General features: G+C 38.4%; 1 protein-coding gene across 4 annotated transcripts in view; it reads left to right on the forward strand.

Annotated features, from left to right (window-relative positions):
• Nucleotides 1–19,641, forward strand: part of Ly96 (lymphocyte antigen 96) — a 31,446-nt gene extending 11,805 nt beyond the window's left edge. The window contains exons 2-6 of one of the 4 annotated variants that reach the window (XM_063257464.1): nucleotides 4,014–4,103; nucleotides 8,950–9,078; nucleotides 13,212–13,303; nucleotides 18,010–18,062; nucleotides 19,520–19,641. In XM_063257464.1, coding sequence (XP_063113534.1) covers nucleotides 4,014–4,103; nucleotides 8,950–9,078; nucleotides 13,212–13,303; nucleotides 18,010–18,018 — 320 coding nt within the window. In that variant the 3' untranslated portion in view covers nucleotides 18,019–18,062; nucleotides 19,520–19,641. The remainder of the gene's footprint in view (nucleotides 1–4,013; nucleotides 4,104–8,949; nucleotides 9,079–13,211; nucleotides 13,304–18,009; nucleotides 18,063–19,519) is intronic. The other 3 variants (XM_013144159.3, XM_003479919.5, XM_013144160.3) reach the window with 3 other exon arrangements.
• Nucleotides 19,642–20,371: the final 730 nt, after the last annotated feature.

Raw genomic sequence — 20,371 nt, forward strand, 5'->3', positions numbered from 1 at the left:
ATCCTAGCAGGTACTCAGGGGTGTGTTTGTGTGGTTCTCCCAGCATATCCTGGCTCCGATAGCTTGTTGGCCTAGTGAGTGTATCTGGATGTTTCTCCCTGTCCACACTGGTTACCTGAGGGAAGTAAGCTTCTCAATAGCAGCATACATACAAGGGCAGGTCTGGTTGATGTTTTTTCCTGTGTGTGCTGGCTGTCCACAGGAGACAAATTTTCTGATGAGGCATACAGGAGCCAGTCAGGTTGTTTCTATTTCTAATAGTTTTTTGACTTTTATTTTTATTAGTACATGTTTGCAGCACATAATGATTTATATCCCTTATGGAAAGCTGGTATATGTACAAACCACACTTTAATTCCATTTTTATTCCCCTCCTTTTATGGTCTCCTTCCTGTTGTTCAATTTCTCTAGTGATATTTTCAGTTTAGTTATCATGTTCTGCAGTTCTGTGGTTTTTGTGTTGTAGTTTTTCGTATTTTATTTCATTTTGTTGAAATTCTCGCTTTATTCATGCATTGTTATTTTGACTTCAGTGGACATCTTTTTGAGAAATATTTTTAATTCTTCATCAGATAAATTATCTGACTTTCGTTCTCCTCCTCCTCCTCCTCTTCTCCTCCTCCTCTTTCTTCTTCTTTTTCTTCTTCTTCTTCTTCTTCTTCTTCTTCTTCTTCTTCTTCTTCTTCTTCTTCTTCTCCTTCTCCTTCTCCTTCTCCTTCTCCTTCTCCTTCTCCTTCTCCTTCTTCTTCTTCTTCTTCTTCTTCTTCCTCTTCCTCTTCTTCTTTTTTCTGGTACTAGTGATTGAACTCCTAACCTCACACAAGCCAGGCAGGAGCTTGTGCTGCTAAGTTAAATTCTCAGCCCATGGCTTCATTTCTTTAAGGTTAGTTATTCACATTATCTTGGTTCTGTGTTTGGAACATTTTTTTCTGATTTCCATTGTCTTTGACTTTTTATGTTGGCACCTGCACATTAGGAAAAGCAGGCACTTTCAGTCTTTAAGAACTGGGCTTACATAGCAGACACTGATTAAACGCTTTTTCAGAGTTGTTTTTTTTTTTTTTTTTTTTTTTTTGGTCTTTTTTGAGTATGAAGTTCAGGCTGGCCTTGAGCTCACTTTGTAGCCCAGGCTGGTCTCAAACTCACAATGATCTCTCACCTCAGCCTCCTGAGTGCTGGGATTACAGGCGTGAGTCACCATGCCTGGCTTGTTTTTGTTTTTTGTTTTGTTTTGTTTTTGGTACTCCTGACTTTGTGCTTGCCAGGCAGGCATTGTACCACTGAACTATATCCCTGGCTTTTTTTCTGGGGTGTACATTCTCTCTCTGTCTCTCTCTGTCTCTCTCTGTCTCTCTCCATCTCTGTGTCTCCTTGTACTACATCTGTGTCTGTCTGTCTGTCTATCTGTCTTTCTCTCCTTAGAGAAGCAGGCAGTTGCAACCTTACTTTGCTCAGTCTGTGCTGAGCTAGGAGTTACAGTATGGGTCAGCCTATGTAGTCATCTCTTTCTGTTCCTCAGAGATAGACTATGCATGACCCATCAGAATTCCAGGATTAGTGAGAAAGATACTAGTTTTAGAGAAGATTCAGTGCAGCATTTGTGGATTAATCCTTTCCCTCCTGGGGAAAAAGTGAGAACTGGGATTATTTTTCACTTGTTCACTGTATGATGAGCAGAAGAGAAGATCAGTCATGCTTACCATCCCATGCCACTGTCATCATTCTCTCCTATGTAGCTGGACTGTTGCTGATGGATCTGTTAAAGCTCCAAGACAAGCAAGACAGAATCCAGTCCTTTGGGAGCACTCTTGGAGGAGTTGGGTGCTTGTCATGCAAACCAATTTCTCCCAGTTCTTAGGTGAAGCTGGGAGCTAGGTAGTCTTCTTAAATGTATGGTACTCTACTCAGGTAAGGAATTCTGGAGACAGGGTGTCCTAAGTCTTCAGAGTGTTTTTTTCTAAGTTTTATTTTAAAGAGAAAAATTTTAGTAAAAATTCAGTTCAAAACAAGATAATAGAAGAGTGACAATGGTTAATACATTTAATATTGTTATCTTTAAATTATTAGAGTACAAGATATAGGCATTTATTTGTCCAAACATTAGCACAAACCTTTCTTTTCCATGAATTCTGAGAAATTAGTAGTATAACTTCTTAACAATCATTTGCTTTTGCTTTTTATTTCCTTATTTTTTTCTTTCCTGCATTCCAGTTTCTCTTTGTTTTTGAACAGTTTCTTCCCAGTTCACAAGATCTATTATACATTTGGGATCTGATTTACTCTTTCAGTTTTTCATACTAGTGAGACAATACAATGTTTACACATATGGGTTTGATTTATTTCAAACAAGTATGGTCTCGAGTTGCATCCATTTACCTAGAATAGTGCCTAGTTTATCCTTCTTTGTGGATGAGTTGTACTCCATTGTATAAGATGACCACTTTTTTTATCCATTCCTCAGTTGATGAGCATTTGGGTTGTTTCCAAGATTTAGCTATTCCAAAGTGTGCTGCTGTAAACATAGGTGCATAGATATTGCTGTGATATGATATTTTTAATTCTTCTGGGAAGATACCCATAAACTAGGTCAAATGGGACCCCTAATCCTAGTTTTTGGAGGAACCTTCACATTGATTTCTATAGTGGTTGCACCAGTCTACACTCCCACCAACAGTGAAGAAGTGTTCCTTTTTCCTCACAGCCCCTCCAGCATTTGTTATTGGTTGCTCTCTTGATTATAGGCATTCTTTCCAGGGTGAGATGGTAGCTCAGTGTTGCTTTAATTTGCATCTCTTAAATGACCAGTGATGTTGAACTTTGTTTCATACATTTATTTGTTCTTTGTGTTCCCTTGTCTGAGGAATGTGTGTTCATTTCAGATGCTTATTTTTGGATTGGGTCTTTAAATTGGGAAGGTCTGATTTTTTTGAGTTCTTTATGTGTTTTCCATAATATCCCTTTGTCTGAAGTACAGCTGGCAAAATTTTCTTCCACATTGTGAGTTGTTTCTTCACTCTGTTTGTGATTTTCTTGCTGTGCAAATGATTTTTAATAAGATCTCAGTTGTGAGAGTTCTTGTGCATTTGGAATTTTATTTATAAAGTCTTTGCCTACATTGAGATCTTCAAGAGTTTTACCTATTTTATCTTCCAGCAGATTTAATGTTTCTGTTTTAATATTTAGATCTTTGATTGATTTTGAATTTAGCTTAGTGCTTGGTGAAAGATATGGATCCAATTTTAATCTTCAGCATGTGCAAAGCCAGTTTTTCCTGCACCATTTATTAAAGAGGCTACCTTTCTTCCAGTGAATATATTTGGCATTTTTGTCAAAGATAAGGCGGAGTTGTTTTCTGCATCTTCTAGCCTGTTTCAATGATCTTCATGTCTGTTTTTTCCCCCCTGTAATATACTGTTTTTATCTCAGTAGCTTTGTAGTATAATTTCAGGTCAGGGATTGTGATGGCCTTTGCCTTGCCTTTGTTTCCCAGAGTTGCCTTTATTATTCTTTTATGTCTCTTCTGGCTCTCCATAGTAGTTTTAGTGATATGATTTTCGTTTTTGTTACTGAGGACAGGACCCAAGACCTGGTACTTATGAGGTGAATCCTCCAAGATGAGTCATACACCTAGCCTAGAAGAGATTTGTTTCTGATACTGGGAATTGAATTTAGGACCTCGTGCTTGTTGGGTAGGCACTGTGCCACTGAGATATATCCTTGGTCCCATGAGTCTGATTTTGTGTTTTCCTGGATGCATGGACCTTTTAATTAGGGTCTAATTTTCACAAATGAATTTCAACTTTGAATCATTGCTATACAGTGGTAAATCTGGATCTTCCTACTCTGCCATATTGCTGATGTTATTCCTCTGAGGAGATATTTACAATCACTCTCTGTTGCTCTTTTTATATAATTTTAATGCAAAAACAATCTTTGGGGTCTAATATTCAGGACACTATAGTTACTAGAAGTGATTTATAACAATTTATTCATGTTTTCTTTATTTCTTTTAGATAATAAGAAATTACCTATTTCAATTTCTTTAACTCCCTGTTTAGAATTGAAGGGATCATCTGGATTTCTGAATATTTACCACATACCAAGTAAGTTCAATTCTTGTTTCCTTAGATCAACTAAAGGGTTCAAGAAATATAAAATAAATAATTGTGTTCCAAATGTGATTGTTCCCTATTGCTATGCAACAAATTTCTACAATGTTAGGAATCTAACACAATACTACCTATTACTCATAGTCTTTTTTTTTTTGTCTTCTTCCTTTTTATCCGTACCAGGGATCGAACTCATGACTGCCTGCTTGCAAGGCAGGCGCTTATGTTGCTGAGCTAAATACCCAGCCCCTATTATTCATAGTCTTTGTAGGTTAGTGATCTGGGCATAATTTACTTGAGCTAGCTGCAAGCCTTTTAATAAAGCTACACTCAAGATGTTGACCAGGACTGGACTCTTGGAAGGCTGGGGAAGAATCTACTTTTATGCTTGTATGGTTTTCAACTGTATTTAGTTCCTGGATACTGATGGCCATACCTCAGTTCTTACCACTTGGGCCTTTTAAACATAACTTTATCAAAACCAGGATGTAGTACAGTTAATAAGATGAAAGTGGCCTAGTTGAGGAAGCAACATTCTGTCACCTCTGGTGCAGTTAGTCTGTTGGTTAGAAGGAAGTCGCTGTGGGGGCTGGGGATTTAGCTCAGCGGCATAAGCGCTTGCCTTGCAAGCAGGCAGTCATGAGTTTGATCCCTGGTACCGATAAAAATGAAAAAGACAAAAAAAAAAAAGTATAAAAAAAGAAGGAAGTCGCTGTGTTTGCTCACACCCACACCCCGAGGAAGGAATTATATAAAAGTATGTGAATAGAATTGGCAATTTCTTGAGATTTCTAGCAATCTCACATGTACATGCTTTGTCAATCATTAAGTATTCAGCTGGTTAGTGCCGTTTGGTTTCTACTAGTCAAAGATCTGTGTGTAATTCAGCCAGTTCTTTAAGAGAAAAAATGGTGATAAGGGGATTTAAAAAGGCAAAGTGTTTTGTATCTTGTTTTTTTTCTGTGTGGTTCATTATTTGTTGTCAGGATAGTAAAAATTAGTGGAGATAGGGGTGTTTTTAGTGCCTCATCCTCTCTGACTTGTCAGCTTTCATTGTGTGTTTCTTGTTTCTCATAAGTCCTGGGCTCTTAGGAAACTAATTCTAATCTTTATCATCATTATCATGTACATCTTAGATTTGGAGTTTGTTTTATACTTTACAAAGTACTTTTATATAAATGGTCTTAAAAACACCTTTGTCCCTTCATTCTTGATTTTAGTTCTCCAGCTTATGAGAAGAAAAAGTAGTGAGAATTCAGGAATAATAAACAATGAATTTGGGTTTTAATTTTTCTGAATCTAATTGTCAGCTTGTATTTTGATGCTTTATCTTGGCCTTGACTTACTCATTAGAAAACTACTTGGGACCGTGGGTGTACCGTGGTGTTAAAGCGCTGGCCTGCATGGTGGAAGCTCTGGGTGTAATACTTAGCACTGAAAAGAAGTAGGAAGGTCTTAGTATATTTCCAGTGTTGTAGTAGGTGCCATGAAGTCATTGAAAAGACATTCTCTTGATCTTTAAGAATCTGTCAGTGCAACAGGAGACATGGATCTACAGAGAAAATGGTATAAATAAAATGATAGCAGTCAGGCGTAACAGTAATTCAGAGCAAACAAGGATTAACTGTTGTCTTCAACTTATTCACCAAAAGTAAAAGAAATTTTTCATCAAGCAAAGGCCCTATAATGTCCTCCTTTTTCCCAAGTTCTGTTTCCTGAACTATTTGCTATGTTGGACCCCCAGATGCTTGTCCTAAGTGATTATTTACTTAGTGAATGATGAATCCCTTACTTTCAGGTGAATTCCTTGCCTGATAGGAAGCAGGTTGTATTATTCCAGTCTCAAACAATAAAACAATATGACATTACTTAAGATTCTCTGAAAGACAGATCTTAAGTGATTAGATATGCTAGATTTTTGTTGGGGCAAATGCTTGTGAACAGTAAAGGAAAGTGAAAGTCAGAGGAGACATAGAGAGTATTGAGATTGGATTGTGGTTCTGCTACCTTTGAAAAGTGAAAGAGGGCAGTACAGTGGCACCTGCTTGTAGTTTCAGCTATTCAGGAGGCTGAGGCAGGAGGACTGCTTGAGCCCAGGAGTTTGAGATTAGTCTGGGCAACATAGCAAGACCTCATCTCCAATGAAGTTATCATTATGTATATCTAAATGTACCAATAAAAATATACCCCATCTCCAAAAATTCCTGGCCAGGCAGATAGGTGGCACATGCCTATAATCCCACTCTCTGGAAAGCTTAGTAAAAAGGGTCACAAGTTCAAGTGCAGCCAAGGTAACTTAGCAACTTACGACCCTATCTCAAAATAAAAAATAAAGGACTATTGATGTAGCTCAGTCTGAAGACCTTGAGTTCAATCCCTAGTACCCACAAAAACAAAATAAGAGGAAATGAAGCAAAACTCAACAAATAATAATAGAAAGAAAAAGAAAGAGTGAAAGGGGAAAAAGGAGAATTAAGGTGACATAATCATCAGACCAAGAGGCAGTGTTCTGAACTATGTCAAAGGCCAGCCCCAGAGCACAAACTGCTGTCCCTGAGAGTCCTGGAGCATCCTGCAGGAGTGTGGCCCATGGTGAGGGTGGGATCTCAAGGCCCAGCACTTGCAGGCTGTCTGCACCCACCTTTCTCACTGTTGTTTCTTCTGAAGAGAGGTTTGAGTGACACACCTCAGATTACTTCAACCACTTATTAAATATAACATAGGACAAATCATAATTAATTCAGTCATGAATTAGTCATTTCAAAGATAATGCTTTGCAACGGTGACCTGAATTTCTCTGTAATTTACTATAACGGCACTATGATGTGTGAGCCCCCATTCATAGAAGTTGACTTAGTTTTGTGGCATTCATTCTGTTTAAATTCTTAAGAGCTGTAAGTAAAACTTGAACCAAAAATACATTGGGAAGAGAAATGATGTATTTTGAGACTTCGTAGGCTTGCTAACGAATCCTTGTAGACTATCAGCTAACTGATAATAAATAAAGCTGTCCATAAGCCTCCCTCAAGGTAGTTTTGGAAGTTCCTAGAGTTGTCGCAGGCTCAAAAATACTCTATGTTATTACATGATGACCACCATGTTTCTTGTCTCTTCAACATCCACATGGATATACTGCTAAGCCACGAAAGTGTTGTCTCACTACTGCTGTAGTTCATGTGCCTCACATGCCCACAGTGTGTCCAAGGCCAAGAGCTTCTCAAGCTAAAAACCACTGAGATGTCAAAGCAGGACTTCATTCGTTAGAATCTTCAAAGATTAGAATCATGCTGGGCCTCATGAAGAAATGCAAGGGGCTCCTTTGCTCTGTGTTGTCCTGAGCCAGTGCAGTAGTACCGTTCTGTGTCTGTTGGCTCCAGAAATTCCTTGCAAAAACAGCTCATGAACTTCAGCACTGAGCCTTGCTTTGGGAGAGTTTCCGGCCCACATTTGTGGCGTGAGCCTTGGAACCTCTGCTTGAAGCGAACTCCATGATGGTCTTCTCTACACGCAACCCTGAAAATAGAGATGCGGAGACAGATGAGGATGTTTGATGTTACATCAGACTCAGAGTGACGAGGGCCTGTGTTAAAGCAGTGGTAATGAGAAGAAAAAGAGTCTGATAAGATTTGCTCATGGTAGTGAGGATTCTAGTGCCAATTTCATGATGATGGTGAGGAAATCAATTTTGCATTTGTTGTATGAGATAAGGAAGCAACTTTTGAGTAGAGACGTTGAATGAATTTATAATATAAGTACAGTACTTGGGAGAAAGGTTGAGAGTAAAGATCCAGAGATGATTTCCAAATCATTACCTTATATGATACTTAACTTCAGGGAAACTTGCAGAACGAAAACTGAGGACAACTGAAGACAAACCTTAAGAAGATACAATGACATGCACTAAGGAGACGTTGGGGAGGTTGGAGGGCAAGTAAAAGAAAGTGGTGGTGTCAGCCTCAAAGGAGCAGAAAGGAGCCGGCAACTCTGAAGTATAGCTCAGTTCAAGTTAAAGATGGGAAAATTGTCTTTTGACTTTGGCTGCAAAGATTCAGGGTGACCTTATTTAGAAAACATTTTCAGAGAGGAAGTGGTTACAATAATTGCCTTCATTATAAAAATGATTTTATATATTTTCTCTATTTGGACCAGTTGAATAACTTGGAAGAATTGAGGAAAACATATTTACTTACTGGAATTTCCATGTTATCTGACAATAGGGAGATCATGAAGAAACTTAAAACACCCATATATTTAATTTGTAATCAAAAGATTCAATCTTCAAATATTTTATCAAAACCCCTAAAAGTCTGATATAAGCTGGGTGTGGTGGCACACACCTGTAATCCCAGCACTCAGGAGGCTGAGGTAGGAGGATCACTGTGAGTTTGAGACTAAACTAGACTAGATTCCATAGTGAGACCCTGCCTCAAACAAAGCAAAACAAAACAAAACTGAAAACATAAGTTGACATGAGTTGATTACCCTCACTTCTTTTTTTCTCTTTGGATTTTCTAGCAGAACTAACACTGAAATTTTTGTTTTGTTTGATAGTTTTCTCCATCAAGTTATGACCTTATGATGTTTACTCTATTTTTAGGCATAGCATACACAGTTCCTATGGGGTAACATTCTATTTGGCTATAAAGATGTCTGTCCACTTTGAACTTGAGCTTGCTCATCTACAGAACAAGAATAATAACATCCACCTCGTGGAGAGTTGTGGTGACTGAAATGAAGAAATGTGGGAAACGGGCATGGGGCCCGTGTTAAGCGTACAACAATGTTTTCTTTAGAGGAGAATCTCTTAGTTGAGGGGCTAATGGAGTGCTTTCTTTTTAAGGGAGAGACTTAAGAAAGTTGTACTTCAATCTGGATGTGTCTTTCAAATCCATGAGTTTGCCAAAACGCAAGGAAGTTATTTGCAGAGGCTATGATGACAAGTATTCTTTCTGCAGAACTCTAAAAGGAGGTAAGCATTCAGTTCATATTACTTGTAGAGGGGAAAATAATTCTTTATCAGAATGTTATGAAAATTAAACACATTGAAAATACGAAGTTCCTCTGATCACAATTCTTCCTTTCCATACAACCTTTTACTCTTAGCAGCTTAAACATTTTACTAGTATGTTCCTTTTTGTTTTTTAATATTTTTGGTTTTTTTGAGACAGGGTCTTGCTATGTATTTCATACTTGCCTTGAATTCAAGGTAATTCACCTGCCTCAGCCTCCCAAATGCTGGGATTACAGGTGTGCACCCCCTCACCCAGAGACATTTATATCACTTATGTTCCTGAGTTGTGATTACAATGACAATTTATGTGAATGTGTTTGAAGGAGTATTAAAATGCTTGCTTTGTTCAAATGAATATTTTACATTTACTCTTGACTATGGATGTCTTTTTCTTTCTTTTTGTTGTGGATACCTTTTTCTAAACATCATTTTCCACAGGAAATCACTCAGTTTTTCTGCATAGCCAACTGTGCAGAGCTGTTTCCACTAATATCTTCTCTTTATTTCTACGCTGAAGTTATTCACAGAATCATAGATTTCAGAGTTTAGAACCTGAAAGATCATTTAGTACAAACCTCTAAGTTTGTTCTTAATAGTTTAAAAACTAATATTTAAATACTTTAAAAGATGATACATAAACATTACATGGCCACATTTCTAAAAATTAAAAATATAGACAACAAAATGATGTGGAGTCATATTTCTAAAAACATTTTGGAGTTTCTTCTTCTTTTCCTTCTCCTTCTCCTTCTCCTTCTCCTTCTCCTCCTCTTCCTCCTCCTCCTCCTCCTCCTCCTCCTCCTCCTCCTCCTCCTTCTCCTCCTTCTTGTTCTTCTTCTTCTTCTTGAGACAGGGTCTTACTGCTTAGTTCAGGCTGGTCTTGAACTCACTATATAGACCAATGTTACCCAGAATTTGTGACAATTCTCCTGCCTCAGCTTCCTGAGTGCTGGAATTACAGGCAAGTGCCATCACATCCAGCTAATATTTTCTTCTTATGTTTTTTAAGTGTTGATCTTAAATGTATTTAGCTGTAAGTACTACGTTTTAATTTTCTTCCTAAAAATGACTTTATTTGACTCTTTGAATAACTCTTCTGTGAGGCTCAGAAATCGAGGGCTGAGCCGGGTAATGAGGCCTCTCCTTAGTGGGTGTGTGTACCCTTACATGCTCAGGCATTCTATTGCACTTCATTTCCTTCTGTTGTTTTCATGTTATAATAAATATATTTCCATTTGTAATTATTTTTATATTTGAGATTTGAATATTTTCATACTTGGGAGAAAAAGTTATGAATAACTCCCATGGAGAATTTTGGAATTAAACAATTTGAATATATTTGTAATTTTGTTTATAAAATGCCAAATTGTTTTCCTACAGGCTTGTACCTATTAATATATTATACAACAAGCAATGTATATGTATAATGGTTTAATTTCTCTCTTATAAGCATTTAGCATTATAAATTTAAAACAATTTTTTATTTGTTTTTTTTAAGGTAGGATTTTACTATATAGCTAAATTGCTCTTGAACTTGCAGTGATCCTCCTGCCTCAATCCCCTGAGTGCTGGCATGTGTCACCACACCTAGTTTAAGAATAAATTTTTTAAAAATTTATTTTAAAAACTTACATAAAAGGGCCAGTGATACAGCTCTGTAGTAGAGCACTTGCCTAGTAGGTGAGAGGCTCTGGGTACAATGCCTGCTACTGCAAAACAAAAGAAAAGCTTTCACTTAATTGTTTTATTAACTTTTGAAAATCATTGGGCTTGGCGTGCAGCTCAGTGGTAGGCTGCCTGCCCAGCATGCACGAGGCCCTGTGTTTGATCCCCAGCACTGCAAAACTAAATAAAATAAAATTAAAAATGACCATTGCAGTTTGCTTTCCTGTATAATTATTCACTATTAACTTATACTCTATCTTATTTAAAGTAGAATGTCAGGTAGTTGATAGGCATACATTTAATTAGTGATATAACAAAATTATAGTTGGGAAATAAAAATCTAGCAAGGCGTTACATGCCTGTAATCCCAAGACTTAGGGACACACAAGCAAGCAGATTGCAAGTGTGTCTCATCTGGGAAAGTTGGTGAGGCTGTGTTTAAAAACACACACACACACACACACACACACACACACACACACACACACACGAATGACATGGCTGGGGCTACAGCTCAGAATGCTCCTAGGTTTGACCCTTAGAATTGAGATTGGGAGACAGGGAAAGGAAAATAAGGGTAGAGAATTAATGGAAGGAGAGAAATAGACAAATTCAAAACCAAAAAGCCTGCACTTTGCTTCAAGCAGACAGATCAAGCTTCTGGATGCATCTCTGCCACTCTTCCCGCCTCATTACTCACCTGTGTGGCACCCGCTATGACAGCTGTCAGCTGGGCAGCAGACATTGTGTCTGTCTGGGCTCAGCTGTTAGAGGCCTAAGTTTGTACCTCAGCTTTCTCCGGTCAGCAGCATGATGTTGGGAGTGTATTTAACCTGTCTCAGCCCCATTCTCCTCTGTAAATTGAGGACAATGAAATTGGTTGTCAGGATTAAATCTGAATCTAGGTAAACAAAAAGCTTGGTACAGTGCTCAGAGTAAGAATTCTTTTGTTCTTGATTTTCTAGACCTGTTATTTTTAAAGTCGAGGAAACTGATTTCTGCAGTCCGTCTAGCGTGTCCAAGGCCATTGGGAAAACTAGTGCTATCACAGCCTCATAATCCATGACTCTTCCACTGTGCCACGCTTTCTGTTCAATGAGCAAAATCTCTCGCCAGTGATTAGTATTTTTTAATTGTTTCTCTTGCATAATTGTTTCACAATATCTCTGTGGGGTTATGTTGACGTTTTGTAGGAATTTTCAAAGTTTCACTTTCTTCGAGGGCGTCATATGTCATGGTCAACCCTAGCTTGCCTATTTTTTCTCTCAACTCTCTCTTCTTTTATTTTTTCAGATCTATTTTATTTTAAAGAGAAAAAATAAGACAAAGTTTCAAAACACAGTAACTGGGGGGTAAAAATGCCTCCTCTTTCTTCTAACAAATATTTGCTGAATTTAATTTGTGCAAGTCATAGTTTTGGTTCTGTCCTTTTAGCTGGCCCCATCTGACTTCCCTCTTGGCTACATCAATGTGGGCAGAGGCTCAAGCTACCTCCCCATCCAAAGATGGAGGGTAGGGACTTCTTCCTCAGATAGTCAATCTGCTCTAGGAAAGGTAGTCATGGAAACAAAATTTACAATGGAGTGTCAGAAATACTAATGAAATTTTAGGCTATTACTCTTTTTTTCTTTTTTGAGACAAGGTCTGACTACGTAGTCCCAGCTGACTTGAGCTCGAGATCGTCTTGCCTCATTCTCCTGAATACTGGTGTTATAGGCATGTGCTACTATGCCTGGCAGCTGTTAGTTTTAATTCTGTGGTTATTCATGGTAATAGGGTAGCACACATAAGTCTTTACAGAGTATTAGATTAGTCTTGGATCTTAGAACATCAGAGTCAGAGGAAGAACAGTCTCTGGAGAAGAGAGCATATGCAAATGCATTAGCTACAAGGATCTGGTTATTTGTAGATTTTTTAAAGCTAGAGCAGAATGTACTTTGGAGAATTGCTGGGAAATGTGCCTAGAAAAGTGGACAGGGTGAGCATATAAGTCATGCACAAAATATTGGCCTGTCCTTATAGTAAGTGGGCAGAGATTGCATGCTGATTCTTCCATTCTTTAAGGATAATTTGTGTCCATATGAAAGGAGGTGGGGGTTGGCTGGGGCAGGAAACTTGGGTGAAAGGTGGAAGAGTCAGGAGACTGTGTGAGAGACCATGAGGACTAAACAAGACGGCATCCGAGGAACAGAGAGGAGGAGGTGAGAGAGCAGATTAGAACTCAGACTAGGCAGGACACACTGGCGGATTTGATGTTGGACAAAGATAACATAACCAAGAACCTTTAAGCGCTGGTGACTAGACATCTGGGAATTCCATTATTTCCAATGATGTGTTAGTACATGTTTGCAATGTGTAATGATTATGTTAATCAGGTACATGTACATAACACATCTTATTTTTTTTCTTACCCCTCCCCCTCCAAGTCTCCCCTCTCCCTCCATCTCTTAGTCCCCAAAAGGAGCAGATTTTTCAAGTGGCAGATAACCAATTCCAGTTTGAGCATGTGGAGCTCAAGGTAATTTTGGAATACTCAAATAAACATGTCCATCTGGCAGCTGAGTATGTGGGCCTGTGGCTTAGGACATTCTGATTTAAGAAGCATTGACGTATCAAGGAACCCTTAAAGTCTAAGAGTCAAATTTGCAAGTACCATACATATCTATTTTTAAAATAACTTTCCTTCCTGTTGTTACAAAAGTCACACATCATTAGAATATGATATTTAGAAAATATAGCCAAACAAAAATAAAAAATAATTACCCATAATCTTACCACTTTTTATACACATATCCCTGTTACACCTTTCAAAAACACACTATGATCATAATGTTGAAATTCTTAATATATTTTTGGAGTTTATGTCTCTAAGTGAAGTCTCAGGATGCAATGGATGTATATTCACCTTTCCTGCTTGATGGGATTTTTGTTCCCTGCCAGTTACTCCCCCTGCATACACAAGGTCCTGCCTGGCACCACCCTACCCTTTCCTATCCATTGACACCTGCCACCCTCTGGCCCTGGTGTGCTTTTGGGTGCAGACACCCTGCAGTGTCAAGGATGGGGCAGAATGTTGGCCACCTGACCTGTGCTAACAGCTGTTCAGTGGGTAACTAGGTGGGCGTGTTCCTCTTCCTCCCCCAATAGATAGGCATGAGGGTTTTGCACAGAGGTTGCATGCAGTGCCTTAGAGGGTCACCCATGGGACAGATGGGAGGAGGGAATTAAATTTTATGCTTTGCCTTTGCTTCCCTCACTGGGGGAGGAGGCAGCTGGCAGCTCGTGGGCGGGAGACCCTATCAGACAAGTGTTCTTTCAGGCTGCTCTATGTGTGAGGGACCTTCTCTTTCTCCTTCCCATCTTCTTTATTCTGCCTTGTGGTGGTTTCTTCCGGTCAGCTCAAGACACCCTCTAGGGAGGCCCTGTGAAATACAAATTGTGCAGTTTCAGTGATTCTGCCTCAGAGTGAAGTGCTTTGCTGTTTGTTTTTAAAACTAGCAGTGTAGAATGAAAAGATGGTGATGAAGTGATGAAACCAGATAAACTAAAAGATGGGTGAGACTGACATTATATTAATACTATATAAAAAATAGAATTGGGGCTGGGGATTTAGCTCAGCGGCATAAGCGCCTGCCTTGCAAGCAGGCAGTCGTGAGTTCGATCCCTGGTACCAGTAAAAATGAAAAAGATAAAAAAAAAATAGAACTAATATATCAATAGTATAATATATTATTATTATGCATAAGATGCCCAGGGAGGGAAGTCTAGAAAGGAGAAAATAGTTTAGGAGCTGGGGGTCGATCAGTGGTTGAGCACATGGTTAGCGTATGCATGGTTAGCATGGGGAAGGCCCTGGGTTCAATCCTCAGCACCAAAACAAACCCAACCAGACAATCCTCCCCAAACCCCAAGCATTTAATAACTTTAATGCTGAGTCCCAGGCTTTTCCCTGCGCATTTAACATTCATTAGCCTCTACAGCCCTCATGATAATACCAGGAGTATTGTTACTCCTAAGTGAGGAGTGTTATCACCACTCACCTTTTTACTGAGGCCAACAGAAGTTAAGTGACTTGCTCAAGGTCAACACCAAGTTAGTAGAGAGATCAGATTCAAACCCAAGTAGTTCTGGCTCCAGAACATCACCCCTGCTGTGCCATCTTTGTTCTTGTTACATCTTTCCCATTGCATATTGCACTTGAACCAGTTTATGTCCATCTCCATGTCCTCTGTTGACTTAGCTCTTTGAAGGAAGGAACAGTACTGTCCTAACCATTGTCTCTAGTCCATGGCATATAGTAGGCATTAGACAAACATCTGCTGAACTGTTAAATTTTTAAATTGGTTTGGCCTTAAAGATCTAAGACTATGAAGAGGCGATCACTTCACTAAGCTTAGGCAGCACCTCATTGTATTAACACCCTAAATAAAGATACTCTAAGAATTAAAGAAATGTTTATAAGAATAGGTGTATACAGTGGTGCCTTGGTTCATGAATCTAATTCTTTCCATGATTCTGGATGCAAAACAAACTGGATGAGACCCAAATCAAATTTTCCCCATAGGTCACCGTGGTCCTAACCATTGAATTTGATTTGCTTCTCATCTAATTTGGTTTGTGACCAGAATTGTGGAAGGAACTAAATTCAGGAACTGAATTTAGCTGCATATGCAGGCATAATCCATTCACCTACTACTGAGGATTTTTAGTATTCTTTGCACTTTAAAATTTTATTGGTACATTTTATATATACAAAATGATAACATTCCTCATAGGATTTGTATTTGTACATGATATATCTTGCTTCTTCTTTTTTCCCCATTCCTTTCCCCTTCCCTAACCCCGTGTCCTCTCCTTTACAAAAGCTTTGTTTCCATTTTTTCTTCTGTTCTCTTTTTTTTCTTGTCCCCTTTTTCCTTTCCCTTCCCTTATTCCCCCTCTCATTTGAAAATTTTCTTCCCATTTCCCAGTATCTATTACACATTTTTGGTCCTTATTTACACTTTTGATTTTTCACACCAGAGAAAACAATGTGGTATTTAAACATGTGTGCCTGATTTATTTCACTTAAGAGTGTGGCCTCAAGATGCATGTGTTTACCTAGAAATGCCTCAAGCTTATCCCTCTCTATGTCAGAGTAGCACTCCATTACATATATATATGTATATATATATATATCTCCATATCTTCTTTATCTATTCATCGGTTGATGGGCATTTGGGCTATTTCCAAGATTTAGTTACTACAAACTCTTCTGCTATAAACATGGATGAGCATATATTGCTGTGGTATGATGCTCTTAATTCTTTCAGGAAGATACCAAGAAGGGAAATAGCTGGGTTAAATGGAATCTGGAGTGAAATGGAATCTCATTGTTGTTATAATTTGCATTTCTTGAATGACCAGTGATATATTACATATTTCATGTATTTATTTGCCATTTCTACTTACTCATCTGAGAAGTGTCTATTGATTTCAGATGCCCATTTTTGGAGTGGACCTTTAAATTTGGGGATCTGGTTTTTTGAGTTCCTTATATATTCTAGATATTAGTCCTTTGAAGAACAGCTGGCAAAAAACCCTTTCTCACTCTGTGGGTTGTTTCTTCACTATTTTGATGGCTTCTTTTGCTGTGCAAAAGCTTTTTAATCAGATGAGATCCAGTTGTTGATTCTTTGTGATAGTTCCTGTGTTACTGGTGTTTTGCTCATAAAGTCTGTGTTTACCCCAGTGTCTTCAGGAGTTCTACCTAGTCTGTCCATCTTCCAGCAGAGTTAGTGTCTCTGTTTTAATATTTGTTTATTTAAATTTTGATTTTGTTTTTTTGTTTTTTGGTATTTTTAAGACAAAGTTTCACTTTGCAGTCCAGGCAGGCCTAGAACTCAGTTCGTAGCCCAGGCTGGCCTCAAACTTGCAGTGATTCTCCTGCCTCAGTTTCCCAAGTGTGTGCATTACAATACTTGGCCTGTTTTAATATTTAGGTCTTTGACCCATTTTAATTTTAGGTTAGTGCATGTGAAAGATATGGGTCCAGGGGCTGGGAATTTAGCTCAGCGGCATAAGCGCCTGCCTTGCAAGCAGGCAGTCCTGTGAGTTTGATCCCCGCTACTGGTAAAAAGGAAAAAGACAAAAAAAAAAAAAAAAAAAAAAAGATATGGGTCCAATTTTAATCTCTAGTATGTGCAAAGCCAGTTTTCCCAGCATCATTTATTAAAAAAGGCTTCCTTCCTGTGAAGGTGTTTCGTTCCTTTGTCAAAGCTAAGGTGATTGAGTGTGTTTGCAGCTGTTTCTATGTCTTCTAATCTGTCCCATTGATCCCAGGTGTGTTTTCCCCCCCAGTACCATGCTGTTTTTTTTATTACAGTAGCTTTGTAATGTAATTTCAAGTCAGGGATTGTGCCTTCCCTTTGTTACCTGGAATTGTTTTCATTATTCTAGGTCTCTTCTGGTTCCAAATGAATTTTAAAATTGTTTTCTCTAATTCTGTGAGATATGCTATTGGTATTTTGTTTGGAATTGCATTAAATCTGTACAATTTTGGAAGTATTAACCAATTCTAAGAACAGTAACCATTACTGTTTTACATTTGATATATTATTTTAAAAAGATTCTAAGGTTACTATTTTTTTTTTTTTGCTTCACATTAAAAATGTTTCCCTTTCCAACCTTATCACATTCCACCCCCACCTCAAGTTTACTGTTTTGCTGTGTCTAATTAGAGAGTAACCTGTCATTTTTCCTGCATGCCTGATTGCATTGCATGGCTTGTGCAGGACCAGGCACATGTCTGTACATTTATACTGAGGCAAAGTTCTTAGATTCACCAATTGTATGACTGAGTGCCTTGAGATATTTTTCCTACCTTAGGAAAAATCCTCTTTGTATCCAGCTAAAGACATAGAATTATTTCTGAAAGCTGCTATTAAATATGTACATGTGGGTGCCTGGGATGGTGTGTATTTTCATTCATTCATTATTGGGACCAGTAAGTGATAAGAGTCTGCATTCCTTAGGGGCGAGATCTAGGCTGGTACAGAGAGAGGATTCTGGGGAGAGGAAGCTACAGAAGAAGGAGAGCCAGAGTACAGAACTAATTATACTTCTGTTTGGGACAACTTCTGCCAGTAGCAAGTGTAGTTCATAAAGACACTCTCCATACTACAAAGAGCAAAACAACACCTAATGATGATCAGTAATGTTTTCTATTTTGCATCTTGTTTGCAGAGACTATGAATGCATCAATCCCATTCTCCTTCACGGGAATACGATTTTCTAAGGTATCGTTCAAGATTTATTTTGTACTCTCTAAATGTTTAGTAGTGACAGATGTGTTAAGAGTTTGAAACAAGGAATTCATGACTTCTAAAAATAATGATTCAGGATTAAGGTGTTCAAGAATATTGTGTTTTAGGCTTTTCTTCCTTCAATAGAATATGGAAAAATTGCACGTAAGGTAATTTTTTTTTGAGGGGGTGCTGCAGATATAGCTTACTGGTAGGATGCTTGCCTAGCATTCTTGAGTCCCTGGGTTTGATCCTCAGTACTAAATAAGAAAGCTTGTTTTCACTTTACTTTCTCTTTCCCATGTACATGACTAAAAATAAGGAGAACGCTCACTCTTACTCTGTTGGTCTTCATATGGAAATACTGGGCAACTATCTTGCTACTTACCCCTTGCTAAGACAAAATACCCAACACCCAAAGTTAAAGGAGGAAAGATGTATTTAGTTCACAGCTTGTAGAAATTTCAGCTTATAGTTGGCTGGCTGCACTGCAGGGAGGCGTGGCAGAGGGGCATTGCAAAAGAGAAATAGTCTATGGCTAACAGGCAGGTAAGAATAAGCAAGGGGACCTTAGCAGTTTTTTCCTACCCTTTTTGTACTCTATCTAGGTTACCAGGATTAGGATGGTGCCAAAACAACTGGGGGACTGATTTAGTAATCACAGGCCCTTACTCCCACCATTGCATCATGAATCAATTACACATTCTAGATTCAGCTACCTCTGAAAAAGCCCCAGCAATGCCCACATGAGGCTTTGGGGGACATCTGGACACAAGACATAACAGCAACAATTTTCTGTAAGGCAGTAACTACTGTGTATAAGTCTATAACTATTTGTGTAATATATTAAATAGAATGTAAAAATTGGGAGCATAAAAACCACATAAATTATAGGATTATTTTTGTATGATATTCTGTGGGATGGAATTTAGCTTGGATGTCAGGCCTTTGTAAAAATAACTTTCTCAATGAATACCATTTAATGTGGATATTTGCATTATACATCTAGCAATGAAATTTTACACATTTCATTTTTGGTGACTATTTTAAAGTAAACTTTAGTAATGCATACTCTTATTTTGTTATAAATGATATGTAATATTTGAAGACCTTGTAGGCTATTTTAAAAAAATTATAAATATTCCACATCTTATAAGTGGGAAATAAATGGACTGTAGGCTTATTGAGCTTACAGGGACAGAAAATTTCTTTTCATTGGAAAATTAAGAAAGTAGTAATCCAGTTGGGAGTGTTAGTGCAGTGGTAGAGCACTTGCCCAGCACACACAAGGCCCTGTTGATCCCCACTGCCCTAAGAAATATTGACAAATTCAGTGTGAGTGGCATTCTACTGTTAAGACAAAGTTCTTACAAAGCCTTTAATATAGTAGCATGTAACATTTTTTAGATTGTTAAATCTAACATTGTTTTGTTTCTTATTCCTCATTTTAGGGTAAATATTATTGTGTTGTGGAAGCCATCGTTGGGGACATTGAAGAAAGGCTTTTTTGTTTGAATTTTACCATTGAGCACTTCCCTCGTTTTTAATTAAAATAAATTAAGCATGTTTTTTATTTTTTGAAGATGTTCTTATTTAATGTAATATAAGGGACCTAGAATCTATTTTAATTGGGTATGGGGAGACATGAGACACAGGAATGACTGTCTTGAGAGAAAGTGTACTTTTGTTGCTGTCTGTTCAAGGCAGGATCTTGTTATATAGCCCAGGATGGTGTCAAACTTGTGATCCCCCCACCCCCACCCCCAGGTGATAAGATCACTGGTGTATACAAGCAGTCTCTGGAATGTAGGGGTTTCCCCTCATTTCCCTTTCTGGTGCCTGGCCCTGGGGTTACGAGGGTGGGTGGATAGTGACCCTGAACTTGAGCATCCCTTCGAGGAAGTGGTTGGAGTGAGGGCTCTGGGTTGACTGGTTGCATACAAAAGGTGTCGTCACTGTAGCTAAGGATTAGGTAGGTGTCTCTGGGAGGAGAGCTCCAGTCAGAGTCAGCAAGATCTCTGATGTCAAAGCATCAGAGATACAGAAAATAAGAGTGCCTGGTTAACACAATTCTTCACGTATTTTTTTTTCCTAAGGGAACAAAACCTCTTGAACCCATTGCCTTCCCCCCAGTTTGTCTGCTACTACCTTGGGGCAGGTCCCAGCACCTTCCATAGACTACTCTGCAGTCTCCTGCTGACCTTCTTGCATCTGCACAGGTACCTCCTCAAGCTTTTCTCTGCAAGGGTCATATTAGGAATATTTTCAAAATACAAGTCTGATCCTAGGGCTGCAATGCAAAT

Source organism: Cavia porcellus, unplaced genomic scaffold (assembly GCF_034190915.1).
Source record: "Cavia porcellus strain 051 isolate PalLab524CR breed Dunkin Hartley unplaced genomic scaffold, mCavPor4.1 scaffold_10, whole genome shotgun sequence".
Lineage (NCBI taxonomy): Eukaryota > Metazoa > Chordata > Mammalia > Rodentia > Caviidae > Cavia > Cavia porcellus.